The following is a 13,650-nucleotide window of genomic DNA, read 5'->3' as shown; positions in this document are numbered from 1 at the left end:
ACGTATTTTGAGTATCTGGGCAGCAACAGTACTGGTTCCTCTGTGAACCTTTGGTGTACAGGGCTCTGTAGGAAGTTCGGTTTCTTGGGCCTACATACCAGAACTCTGAACCACGTTTGGTTGCTGGGAATTGAACTCAGAACCTTTGGAAGGTCAGACAGTGCTCTTTAACGCTGAGCCATTTCTCCAGCACCTGATATCATCCCAAGTTTTAAGGTAACCTCAGTAATGTTTGTGTCAGACATAGCTGAAAAGGCCTTGGGTCTCAACCAGCACTAAGTGGGGTTTCCAAATTCACAACCTTGCCAGCAGACCAGTCCACTGTAGTGCTTAGTGTAAAATGGGCAGCGGAAACAACCCAAGCCCTAGTTTCTAGTTAGCTCCACGTTTACCCCCTTGAGTAAAGTTACGGAAGTCAGCTAGGCGTTGGGGTGCACAACCATAATCCCAGCTTCTGGGGAAATACAAACTCCGACTTCAAATCAGTCTGATCGTCAAGTGAAGGCCGCAAAAAATAATCTGGTTTAGGTAATCTGAGCCTGGAAACGCCCTATTTTGTGCCGGGACCTTTCCTACTGCTGGTGAGGTCCAGGCAGGCCTTATTCCAAATTCGCGGCTCTGGGGCAGCCCAGCACAGGTTTTCGACTGGGAAATTGGTTTCCGCGCACAGCGCCACCCTTCCCTACCCGGCGAGGGCGCGCGCGAGGCTTGAGCTATGGCGCAACCCCGGAACTGCGGGGAGCTCTGTATACGACACCGTTACGTGCTGTGCGTCCCTTGGCTGGCGTGCACGCCTTTGTCAGCCCCTTGACATGCTATTGGCTGTTGGCAGCCCGGCCTCCCGGAAGTGCGGACATTACCCCCGGGCGTCCTGGTGCTGGTGAGTGAGGTTCGGGGGGTTAGAGCTCGCAAGGGGGGTGTCTGCCTGCGGCGCTCGGCGTCCCCGGACGGTGCTGTGCAGTGCAGGGCGCCAGCGGCCCGCGGGAATTAGGTGGCTGCTCGCCTCGCATCTCGGCACCGTTCTTTGTCACCCTCGGTGTCTCCCTCCTTGCTTCCGCCACGGTTTGGCTCTCATCTTTGGACCCAACACAAAAGAGGCAGAGGCAAGGCTCCATAGTGAGAGCTTGTGAAATGAATAATATGATGTAGTAATTGGCACTGGAATAATATGATGTAGTAATTGGCACTGGTTCTTGGGTTTTATTTAGAGCATAATGTGTACGAATTTTAAAACTACTAACTACAAGTAGAATTTAAAATATAAAATAAGGACAGGGTGTTGGTAGCATTTTAATCCCAGCAATCGGGAGGCAGACGCTGGCGAATCTCTGTTAGTTCGAGGCCATCCTGCGACAGAGCGAGTTCAGGACAGTCAGGGCTGCACAGAGAGACAGAGAAAGAAAGTTGGATGGGTAGGAAAGGGGCCTGAAAAAAAGTTGTAAAATTCTCAAAGATCTTTTTTTAATTGGGGAAAGGTTTTTAAAAAAATTGTTTTTAATTTTTATTAATTACAATTTATTCACTTTGTATCCCCCCTCCCCGTTTTGTTTTATGACAAGATCTCATTGTGTAGTCAGGCTGGCCTAAAACTCAGATAATCCCTCCTCTCCCTCCCAAGGGCCGCATTAGAGGCATGACCTACCACTCCTAGCTGGCTGTGCGCAGGTCATCACTTTCGTTAGTGCTCATTCACCAAGCTGCAGCCTCCAGCCCCTGCCCCACCGCCTCTAAACAATTTATTTCTTTTCATTTTGAGGTAGGATTCTCCTAACTCATCTATGCTGCTCTTTTCATTAGCCTACAAAATAGTTGGATCACAAGCCTGGCCTGTTTGTTTTGTGCTGTAGTCACACTGTCCAGTGCACACTGCATTTCTCTAAGCTGGGTGCTATCACTGTTTTCATATTCTCATGAGGGAATTAAAGCACAGTCGAGTAATTTTTCCTAGAAACACCTTTCAGAAAGTGAGGGCTCAGATCCCGGTTGTCTCACCGTGAAATCTGTAAAGTGAGCCAGGCCTGTAATCCCGCACTCTGGGAGGCAGAGGCAGGCAGATCTCTTTGAGTTCCACAATCAAACCGAGTAACTTATGGAATTCTAAAAATTAGAAAATTTTAAATCCTCTTATTGTTCTGAAACTATTTGTTTATTTATTTTGATTTTTTGAGACAAGGTTTCTCTGTGTAGCCTTGGCTGTCCTGGAACTTGTTTTGTAGACCACGCTGGCCTTGAACTCACAGAGATAAGCCTGCCCCTGCCTTCCAAGTGCTGCAACTAAAGGAGGGTGGCACCAAGCCCAGCTCTAAAACTTCTTAAGGCCTCTGTGCTGGTTATTTTAACTATCACTTGATACAACCTAGAACTACCTAGGAAGTGAGTTTTAATGAGAAATGAGCCAGATTTGGCCTTGAGCAGGTCTGTAAGGGGTTGTCTGATTGTTGAAGGATGTTGGAAGACCTAACCCCTTTGGGCACCACAATTCCATAGGAGGAGGTCCTGGCAGTGTAAGGGGAGAAAGCTAGCAAGCAAGCAAGCAAGCAAGCAAGCAAGGATCTTTCTCTCTGCTGATTGTAGGTGTCATGTTTTCAGTTTCTACCTCAACTTTCCCACAGTAATGGACTATCCTGGAATTGTGCAGTGAAACAAACCCTTCCCTGAATTTTTTTTTGTTGGAATGTTTATTACAGCAAACGAAATGAAATTAGAATAATCCTTTATCTTGAAATCCTAGTCCTAAGAGAATTATTTAGTAAATTTAAGAATTTTTGATTTAATAGAATAAGTGTTGTCTCTTTTTGACTTTCAGAATCAAATTCACCAAGGGTTGGCTGTGTTGGGGCATGGCTTTAACTCCAGAACTGGAGAGGCAGAGGAAGGCCTGATCCACCTAGAGAGTCCCAGCCAGCTGGGGCTCCTTGGTTAGAGACTGTCTAAAACAGAAAAAGAATATTAGAAGTATTAACTTTTAGAAATAGACAATTTACTTACAGGATAATTCTTACCTCAGGGTTATTGTTGCTGTGATGAAGCACTGTGAGCAAAGCAATTTGGGAAGAAAAGGTTTATTTTTATTTGACCTACACTTCCACAGCACAGTTCATCATTGAAGGAAGTCAGGATAGGAACTCCAACAGGGCAGGAACAGAGCTGATGCAGAGGCCTCCTCGTGGCTTGCCCAGCCTTCTTTCTTAGAGAACACAGGACCTTCAGCTGAGGGATGGCACTATCTACAGTGGGCTGGGCCCTTACCCCATCAGTCACTAAGAAAATGGTGTGCAGGCTTGCCTACAGCCAGGTCTTTTTCTTTCTTCCTTCTTTCTTTCTTTTCTTTCTTTCCTTTCTTTCTTACTGTCTTTCTGTCTTTTTGTCTCTCACTCTATTGTGTCTCACTATGTAACTGGCAGTCCTGGAACTCACTGTGTAGACCAGGCTGGCCTTGAACTCTAGGAAGTACACCTACGTCTGCCTCCCCAAGTGCTGAGATTAAAAGCATGTGCCACTATGCTTGGCTGGAGGCATTTTCTTAATTGAAGTTTCCTTAAATGATTTTAGCTTGTGTCAAGCTGACATAAAACTAGCACAATACCGAATAAAATGTTTATTATTAACCATCACACCTTCAGTTATATCCTTAAAACGGAATGCAGAATTGGGGGACCGCAGAAATGGCTCAGAGGTTAAGAGCCAGAGGCCCTGGTTCATATCCCAGCTCCCACATGGCTCACTTCTGGACCACACAAGCACTGCATGCTTATACATGCATGCAAAACATCAAATAAACTCATAAAATAAATAAGTAAATCTTTAAAAATAAAAGAAAGTTGATCTGCATTGTGGCACCAGTAATTCAGCACTTGGGTGACTTGGGCAAGAAGAGTTTTAGTTTCAAGACAGCCTAGGCTATTCTTTTTCTCTTTCTTCTTTTCTCTTTTTTTGGTTTTTCAAGATAGGGTTTCTCTGTGTAGCCTTAGCTGTCCTGGACTCACTATGTAGACCAGGGTGGCCTCAAACTCACATTGGTCCACCTGCCTCTGCCTCCCAGAATGCCACCGGGTCAGCTCCTGGACCGTTCTTTAAGAAAAGAAAAGCAAGCCTGCTGAGGTGGTACACACCTGTTATCCTAGCACTTAGGGAGACAGAGGCAAATGGATCATTGTGAGTTCGAGGCCAGCCTGGTCTACAAAGCAAGTCCAGGATAGCCAAGGCTACACAGAGAAACCCTGTCTCGAACCGCCACCACCCCCGCTCCCCCCCCCAAAGAAAAAGAAAAAAGAAAGTCAAATCCAGGGTTGTAAGTTGATAGCATAGTTCTTTCTATCATGCACAAGGCCCTGGGTTCCATCTTCAGCACTGGTCCCCACTCCCCACCCACACTATCTCCTCAACAACAACAAAAAAAAAGGAGACTTGGAAAAGGTTGATTTGGAAGCCTAGAGTTTCATATTACAGAATTTGCCTTTAGCATTGTTCAATTGGCTTGTTAAAGGGTTTTGTTGTTGTTGTTTTGTTTGGTTTGGTTTTTTTGTTTGTTTGTTTTGTTTGGTTTTGAGACAGGGTTTCTCTGTGCAGCCCTGGCTGTCCAGGAACTCGTTCTGTAGACCAGCTTGACCTTGAACTCACAAAGATCAGCCTACCTCTGCCTCCCAAGCACTAGGATTAAAGGCATGCGCTACCACTGCCCAGCCGAGTGGCTTATTGTTAATTGTCAATTTCTTATATAATTCACACAAAGTGCACCCTATATTTGAGTATAAGTAATGTTTTTCTTTTATTATTACTATTTTTAACCATAATGATTATTTAAACAAAACAAAAATCCTTCTCACTTTGTAGCCCTGGCTGTCCTGGAACTCCCTCGGTAGACCAGGCTGGCCTCCAACTCATAGACATCAGATGCTGGAATTAAGGACAGGTACCACCATGCCTGACTATAATTTGTTTTTTGTTTTTTTTTTCACTCTATAGAGCATCCAGTTTTTCTGTTGATTTTATTATTATTATTATTACTATTCCATTTTTACCACTTATTTGTTTGCTCACTTATTTATTGATTGATTGATTGATTGATTGATTTGGTGTATGTGAGCATAAAGAGGGAGCACTCCACTGAGCTGTGTGGAGGTCAGAGGACAACTTACAGGGGTCTGTTTTCTCTACCATTTGAGTTCTAGTGGCAGGCACCTTGACCCACTAAACTATCTCACTGGCCCCCTTTCTTGTTCTTTGAGAAATAAATGAGCGGGTATGCTATGTAAAGTACCTAGCACATAGTGTCCATATTTTTACAGTTCTTTATTGCATTTTTATTTATCGTGTGGGCATGCCCGTGCCGTGGCGTGTTGTAGACTGAGTTGGTTCTGTCTTCTCAGTGTGTTGGTCCTAGGTTGGTTGTTAAGCAAGGAGGCACCTTTAGGCACTGTCTTTTATCATGAAATCTGTGAGAAAGCCACAGAGATTGGAAAGGATTGGATGCTGGCATCTCACTCTGTGTTTGCTCACCTGTTCCTTTACCTTGCAGACAGCAGCATTTCAGTTTAGAAACCTTTGCTCTCGGCAAATATGTTCATAGACACCCCCCCCAACCCATAGAAACAATCCTTTCCACAAAGTCTTTCTGTCACTAATCAATTATCTCATTCCCCTCTCCCCCTGTTTGTGTCAGCAGCTTAGGAACTTAAGCCTGGGAAGATGGTGTGCATTCCTTGTATTGTCATTCCAGTTCTGCTCTGGATCTTCAAAAAATTCCTGGAGCCATACCTGTACCCTCTGTTTTCCCCTGTTGTCAGCCGTATATGGCCTAAAAAAGCTGTGCGCGAATCCAACAATAAAAATATGGGCAAAGTAGACTGCAAGGTAAGACCCTTCACATGCCCAAGGCAAGGCAGGTGAAAGGGCGGTGCTTGAGTAACCAGAAGCTTTTGGAACAGTAATCCTCTGGAACTGGTGGCTTTGATTTGTTTGTCTGCATTATAGTAATTAACGTTCGGCCAGAAGATTTTAAACTAGGCTTCTGATTAATGAGGTGTCCTTGTGCTTTATGGCTTTGATCGGGGAATCTTTCTTTTCCCTCACCTGAACTGGGGGTTGAACCCTGGGCCAGGAAGTAAAGGCTGTTTTTTTTTTTTTTTTTTTTTGGGGGGGGGAATACCCCTCCCTTCAGCTGGTGCTTGTTGGATTGACTCTGGTCAGCTGTGTTAATTTAGTTAACCTTCATGATTCTGGGAAAAAAATCAGTTAATTCTGAAATTTATTGTCTGCTTTAGAAGGAATTCTCTTTAAATCAGTACCTTTTCGTTCTAATAATTCTTGAACTTTTTTTCATTTTAGGGTGCAGCTACAAATGGATTACTCACAAAAGGACCAGCAGAGGTCTCTGATAAAAAGAAAGACTAGTGTGTTTTTTCTGAAAGCCCCTGGCTGTTTCCAATGGACCTGACAACAGGAAGCACCTTCTTTGTCTCTGCCTTTTTCCTCTGAGACCAGGATTCTAGATAAACAGTTTAGCACCTACTTGATACTGATCAGGAAGTACGTGGTATTTATATTTGAAATGTGAGTAGTTCTATTTAATGACCTCACTTCTGAGTTTCTTTTTCATTAAAGTAGCTTTTATTTCTGTTATTCTGTTTTACTAATATGAACAAATAGAAGGTCTGTGTGAGCAGATACTCAGAACTCTGAGCCCCTGGGCCTTTGCAGTTGACTCCTGCTTTCACTGCCTGTGGACTTTCGTAACTTGGGTGGGATGAGTCTTGCTGCAAAACAGTACAGTCCACGATGGGATGAAATGTGGAAGATGTAATTACTGTCAGGCACAGTGGAGGGCAGAGACTTAAGAATAGCTATTGCTCCAAGGAAGCTGGGAAAAAAGGAACTAGGTGAAGCTTCTTTGCAAAATGTAACAGCAGCGTCAGTGTCAGCCATGTAAATTCTGATTCTGTACCTGTATTCCTGTAAATGCATTAAACATTGAGTTCAACTTGTTCCGTGTTTCTTTTCATCTTCCCATATTTGAAAGTAATTTTTGTCCACTGTTTTGCTTTTCAAGACAGTTTCTCTGTGCTGCTTTGCCACCACTGCCCACCACCAAGGTGTGCACCACCACTTCCCAGCAGGAAGTAATTTTATAAAAAAATAATTGATTAAAGTTTTATTTTGTGTGTTTGGTGTGATGGTTGCCAGATCCCTCCGAACTGGAGTTACAGTTGTGAGCTGCCATGTGGGTACTAGGAATTGAACCCGGGTTCTTGGGAAGAGCAGCCAGCGCTTTTAGCCACCGAACTACCTCTCCAGCCCTGGAAAGTAATTTTTTGGTTTAATCAGGTTGACGAGCAGAATCTCAGAACTGTGATGCATCCAGACAGATGAACAGAAGTCAGTAGGTCACAGTGAGTGACTTCCGCAGGAGTGGCTAGACTGGCCAGATCTTTCCTAAAGCAAGTGGGGGTCTTGTGGGCTTCACTTGAACTTTAATGAGAAAAGCTGATCCTGTGCCTGAAGCCTGTAATCCCAGCTACTTGGGGGGCTGCCGCAAAAGGATTCAAGGCCACACCTGGCCTTTGCTGCAGAATGAGTTTGAGTCTAACTTAGCCATATCTTGTGTCAAAATTTTAAAATACAAAAAGGGTTAGAGATGTAGCCCAGTGACAAAGTTCGCTTAACCGGAAGCCCTAGCTACAGTCTATAGCCCTGTACATCCCTCAGTGTAGCAGAGGACGGCCTCGAACCTCTGGTCCTACCACTGCCTCCCCATTGATAGGGTTACAGTGTGTACTATCACACCTGCATTTCCCCTCGATCCCCCCTCTTCTTTTGAGATAACGTTTCATCATGTAACTCTGGCCTGGGATCCGTGATCTGAGCTTAGCCTGTCAAGTGCTTCAGTTACAGGCATGAACCTCCATTCCTGGTTTAAAATGAATGCTTGTATTAAATATGCACATCATGGTTCTCATTGCACATTAGGGTTTCTTTTGTGTTTTTGTTTTTAAATTGGGGTCAGTGGGGTTGGTGTTTTAAAACAAGGTCTATGTACTGGCTACCCTGAAGCTCAGACTAGGCTGGCCTCAAACTCACAAAAGTTCTCTTGACTCTCTTTCCCAAGTGCCGGGATCAAAGGTGTGCACCACTGCACCCAGCCTGTAAATTTTTTTAAAGATTTATTTGTTTATTATGTATATAGTGTTCTGTCTGCATGTATGCCTGTACACCAGAAGAGAGCACCAGATCTTATTATAGATGGTTGTGAGCCACTATGTGGTTGCTGGGAATCATGCCTAGTACATGCTTTTGGAAGAGCAACCAGTGCTCTCAACCCCTGAGCCATTGCTCCTGCCCCTGTCCATCATTGTTAAATTAACTCCTTTTGAAGTGGTCTCTGATAGTCCAGCCTGACCTATGTAGGCAAGGATGACCTTGAACTTGATGCTGGTATTACACTTGTATGCCAGCTTGGCCAGCTTACATCAATTTGAAGTAAAACATTTATTTTTAATTTGGGGGAGGTATTTTATATGTGTATGTTACCTGTGTGCATGTACATCTGTGTACCTGTGGATGTTTGTGAGCTATCACGTGGGTGCTAGGAATTGAACCGATGTCTTTTGTAAGAACAGCAAACGTTCTTAATCATGGACCTCTCTCTCCAGCCCTTAGTCAGATAATCTGTAATGCTCTTAGTTGCCCTCATGCCTTTGGTATTTTCATATTTCCAAATATCCCTGCTAGTTTTGAGCTATCAACTTTAGACTGACTTCCTGTTGTATTTGAGACCTAACTGTCTTTATTTTATGTGAATGGGTGTTTTGTCTGTGTGTATGTCTGCACCAGCTATGTGCTTGGTGTAAGCTCAGAAGAGGGTGATGGATTCCCTGGAACTGAACCTGTGTCCTCTTTAACCAGTACCCCATCTCCAGCTCCTAGCTGTTTTACCCTATTATATAGCCTTCCAATATTTCTTTTGGTGGGGTTCATGCTAGAGATTAAACCCAGAACCTTAATCATGCCTAGTACATGTTCTACACTGTGCTTTCAGCCTCCAGTGTTTTTTGAGTTTTGTTTGCTTGTTTGTTTGTTTGTTTATTCTTGAGACAGGGTCTCTGGATCCCTGGCTGGCCTGAAATTTATTATATGGATCAGGCTAGTATCAAACTCACAGCCTCCTGAGTTCTGAGATTAAAGGAGGGCACTATCATGCCTGGTTTCCCACCACACTTCCTCAAAATATTTTTGAAACAGTACTGTCGGTGAGCTTGTTGGATGCCTTCCACCTGCCCTCCAAATTCCTGCTCCTTAATTTCCTCGTCTGCCCACGAAAGCTGTATGAGTTCCATCGCTGCCTTCCAACCCCTCAGTGGTGGAACAATTCATGAGAACAGTACCATCGGGGCTCAGCAGTTAAGAACGCTTGCTGCTTTTGCAGAAGACCTAAGTTTGGTTCTCAGCACCCACGTGGTGGTTCATATCATCAGTGAGTCCAGTTCCTGTGGATCTGATGCCCTCCTCAGACCCCCTTGGACAGCAGGGATGCATGTGGTGCACATACATACATGGAGGCAAAACAATCATACACATAATTAAGTCTAAGGAAAAATCATTGCCATCTGTGTCTATATCATGTACCATCAATTTGTCATGTTTTTATTTATCACCTACTTATCACGATCATCTGTCTATCATCTAGTATCTTTGTCTGTATCGACTAGCTACTTAGCTATCATCTATTATCTATCTGTAATATCATAATTAGGAACACATTGTGGCCCTGAATTACATGGTTTCTACCTATCAGTGCCCTTATAAACTGATTTTAAAGTAAATATAGTTTATAATTCTGAAATATAAGGAGTTTAGGGGTATTGGTTCAGCACTTGGAATCTTGAGGCAGAAGCATCCCTGAGAATGTAAAGCCATCTTAGGTTACAGAGTGAAACCCTTGTTTAATCAAAACTAAATTAAAAAAAAAAAAAAAGGCACCCAGCATAGACATTTTATCCTCTACACTGGATGGTGTGTGGAAGGCAGTGACAGAAATAGTATACTTGATGAAAAAGAGAATGGGCCCACAAATACTAATGACATTACCAGGAGAATGCAAATTGAATCACATCGAGACCCCACCAGAATAATTAAAATTTAGGATCTACATCTAAGGATATAGAGCTCTTATCTTTTTTTTTTTCTTTCCTTCCTCTCTCTCTTACAAGTGTGGGTCTTTTGCCTGCATGTATGTCCCTGTACCACTTGTATGGCTGATGCCTGAAAAGTCCAGAAAAGGGCATCAGGTGCCCTGGAAGTGGAGTCACAGACATTTGTGAGCCACCGTGTCGGTGCTTGGAATTGAACACCAGTACTCTGCAAGAGCAGTCAGTGCTCTTAACTGCTGATCCAGCCCCGCAGACCTCTGAAGTCCAGATTTATAGGGTACAAGTGGGTACCAGCTGGGCCCAATTGGCCTCTGTTTGGCTGAGCATCAGCTTGCAAATAGGACCAATCATTAAAGAGTGGCCAAATCTGCTGGAGGAATGCGGAAGAACGGAGGTCCTACCAAAAGTTTCTAGACTTTCAGTCAAATCCCGTTTCTGTCTCTGCCAACGTTTGTTAAAATGATTCCGTTCAGCTGATTGCTGCAGGCTGCCAGGCACGTTGCTGCTTTCTTCAGTAGTTTTTGTTGTTTCTTCTCTGGCTTCAGCAGCTGCAAAGCTGCTCTCCACAGTCCACTTTGGTGGACTATTGCTCTATCAGTGCCCCATATCCCCTTAAGAGCAATCCCTCCCTCCCTTCTCTCTCCTGTCCTGCTGCTTTGTGAGGTCCTCTCAGGGCTTCTTATCCAGGTGACCTTGCCCCAGATCCCTTGGGGCATTGGCTGTGTTTGTCACAGGCTGGTGTCTTTATGTCATCATCCTCCCTTGGTGCCTTGTAAGACACTGCTAAAGGCTTGGAAGTAGAAACAACTGTAATCAATTAGAAATGAGCAGATGCTAACTCACTAAAGTACAGGCACCTAGTCCTGTGACATTTTAGTAGTTCTTGGAAAGGCAGCTTCTGTGACCTTGTCAGACACCTAATGACTCTGGGGTAAGAAGTCCTCCAGGAAGCCCTATTCGACTGCTCCACATACAAAAAAGTTCAAAAACCATAGAACAATACAGATAGCTCATACAGCCTGTAGTTCATACTGCTGGCCTCTGGAACATTCATTTTTGCCTAATGAGACTTGCAGCGTCATTATTGAGTAATTAAATCCTTCTGTAAAGCATGACTGGAGAGATGTCTCAGCATTTAAGAGCACTGGCTCCTCTTCCAGAGACCTAGGTTCAATTCCTAGTACCTACATGGTGGTTCATAATTACCTGTAACTCCAGTTCCAGGGGATCTGATGACTTCTGGTCTTCTGAGACACCAGACATGCAAATGGGGCACTGACATACATGCAGACAAAACGCTTTTTTAAAAATATTTATATATTATTTATACAGTATTCTTCCTACATGTGTCCCTGCATGCCAAAAGAAGCACCAGATCTCACTATAGATGGTTATGAGCCACCATGTGGTTGCTGGTAATTGAACTCAGGACCTTTGTAAGAGCAGCCAGTATTCTTAACCTCTGAGCCATCTCTCCAGCCCCCAGACAAAGCACTTATATCCATAAAATAAAAATCAGTCTTAAAACATGAGAGTGGGGAGCTGTCCCTGCCCCTCACTGGCTGCAGCGCTCAGGAGAGTGGTCCCCGCACTTCTCCTGGGCAGCACAGTAGAGCTGGCTCTGGGGCCGCAGGCGAGCCATCCCCGAGGTCTTGAGAGCAGGGGAGGTAATTCTGCCTCTTGCTAGCTGTGGCATTGGGTGAGCTACTTAGGGCAGTGCTGGAGAGCTCGACCTGGTGGTGGGGATTTGGGAGAGCTGGTGGGCTGATGAGCTCAGCTACTGCCTAGGCCGGATCCAGGGCTTTGAGTTGGCCCACCCCAATATCTTACCCCATCAGTGAACTGCTGGAGCACATGAAGGAGCTAGTCCTGCCCTCAGATCCAAAGCTGCAGGCTCTCCATGATACAGGGTAACAACAGGCCATCCTAGAGGAATCCTAGTGCGAATCCAGTATTGATGGTGTAGCAGAAGTCAGAGGCCTCAAACCAGCCTAATGACTCATTGTAATGAACATTTGCCAACAAAATAGTGTGAACAAAAAGGTACGGAGTGGGACACACTGTGACACACTACAGCTTCCACAACAAGATTCATTTTGTCTTTTTGGAGGGGAGGTTGCAAGGGCAGACGGCAGGTCCCAAAGGGACAGGGAGATGAATGGGATTGGGGCACATGATGTGAAAGTCACAAATAAAAAGTTGTTTTTTTTAAAAAAAAAAAAAAAAAAAAGCACATGATCTAATGTGATTGAAATAAATTTTTTACCTACTTTGACTTAAGGACACAAATACCTAATTCTGAGCACTCCGCACCACATACGGATCTTACCTAGATTATCTGTATCCACTGTTAGAGAGCCATTATGTCAACTCTTTAAGGCACCCCCTCTAAATACCATCACCCTGCGATTTAAGTACTATTGGGAAAAGTTTGGAGGGACACTTACATTGAAACAATGACGTCTATTCCAAAACATCCTCATGACCATTATATGACTCATTACAGCGGGACATTTTTTAAACAATGCCCAGCTTGGAAATTTGGGGTTTGTTTGCTTGTTTGTTCCTTTCGAGGTCCTCAGGGTTGCACCTAAAGCACTGCACATTCTGGCCAAGCTGAGGTAATAGATGTGGTCCACTGCCTTTGAGCATTACAGGTTCCCTCTAGGCTGTTTTTGTCAGAGTACTGTCAGAGCAGCAGGAAAGAAAAGGAGGGCAGCATTGGTATTGGTGCATGGTAAAAACTTAGAATGCACTTATTTTTGAGCAATTGATGGGTCTGCAAGGCACAGGAGAATAATAAGCAGAGTTTTTGAGTCTTGTGGTTGGCTTTTGGTTTTGTTTTCTTTTGTTGAGACAGGGTGTCAGGATGGTGCAGCAAAGTTTCTCGGCGGGATCATAAATCACGCCACAGGACTGGCTCCACATGGGAGGTTTATTAAGGGAAGGGAAAAAGGCTCACAGGGACTGTCTCTGGGTAGGGCAGAGAGAGAGATTGGAGGTGGTATGAGTTCTCTTTTAAGGTGACCCAGAGCAGGTGCCGGTGGTTTCAGATGGTGCATAGATGGTTTCACAGATGCCTGATATCCAGTTTGTCAGGTCCCTTGGGGCTGGCCTTGGAGAGGCCTGCTTATAGATCCCAACATTCCTCCCTTTTTGTTTTATTAAAAAGTGAGGAGCTAGGAAGGGGTGATGGTGGGGAGGGCATAGGGACAACTTTTGCTCTTCAAGCTACTTCTTGCTGATTAGGGGCATTGTCATTCTCAGGGTATAACTGGTCCCCACCAACAGGGATGATTGGAAGGTCATTGTCATCTGGTTCTGTGGGCAGAGGTTGATAATCCTGTAAGAGTAACTGATTAATGGTTTGATTAGAGAATTTTTGCATTTGTTGTTGGAATTATGTAAAGAGGAAGATAGTAAAATAGGGTACAAAAAGCAAAAGCAGAAAGAAAAAAAGAAAGCAGAAGGGGTGTGAGGAAGGGCAGAATCCATTTCCATATGG

General features: G+C 44.2%; 1 protein-coding gene across 3 annotated transcripts; it reads left to right on the top strand.

Moving 5' to 3' along the window:
• Nucleotides 1-748: 748 nt before the first annotated feature.
• On the top strand, nucleotides 749-6,983 carry C2H18orf32 (chromosome 2 C18orf32 homolog). 3 transcript variants are annotated; one of them, XM_060377042.1, is made up of 4 exons: nucleotides 818-880; nucleotides 4,834-4,912; nucleotides 5,666-5,853; nucleotides 6,328-6,983. In XM_060377042.1, exons 3-4 carry the CDS (start codon nucleotides 5,689-5,691, stop codon nucleotides 6,391-6,393), a joined length of 231 nt encoding a protein of 76 aa, XP_060233025.1. In that variant the 5' UTR covers nucleotides 818-880; nucleotides 4,834-4,912; nucleotides 5,666-5,688; the 3' UTR covers nucleotides 6,394-6,983. The 3 variants fall into 3 exon arrangements, with proteins under 3 accessions (XP_021516804.1, XP_060233025.1, XP_060233026.1); XM_021661129.2 differs by lacking the exon at nucleotides 4,834-4,912 and having other exon boundaries at nucleotides 749-880; XM_060377043.1 differs by lacking the exons at nucleotides 818-880; nucleotides 4,834-4,912 and adding an exon at nucleotides 896-1,103.
• The last annotated feature ends 6,667 nt before the right edge of the window (nucleotides 6,984-13,650 follow it).

The sequence above is a fragment of the Meriones unguiculatus genome, chromosome 2, assembly GCF_030254825.1.
Source record: "Meriones unguiculatus strain TT.TT164.6M chromosome 2, Bangor_MerUng_6.1, whole genome shotgun sequence".
NCBI classification, from domain to species: domain Eukaryota; kingdom Metazoa; phylum Chordata; class Mammalia; order Rodentia; family Muridae; genus Meriones; species Meriones unguiculatus.
Note: the sequence above shows the minus strand (reverse complement) of the source record. Positions and strands in the feature narration are given on the sequence as shown.

What these genes read in the sequence shown, in the direction of transcription:
- C2H18orf32 (XM_021661129.2), top strand. Translation starts at nt 5,689, where the DNA reads ATGGTGTGCATTCCTTGTATTGTCATTCCAGTTCTGCTCTGGATCTTC. An exon ending in TGGGCAAAGTAGACTGCAAG is followed by an intron (nt 5,854 to 6,327) that starts GTAAGACCCTTC and finishes TTTTCATTTTAG; the next exon opens with GGTGCAGCTACAAATGGATT.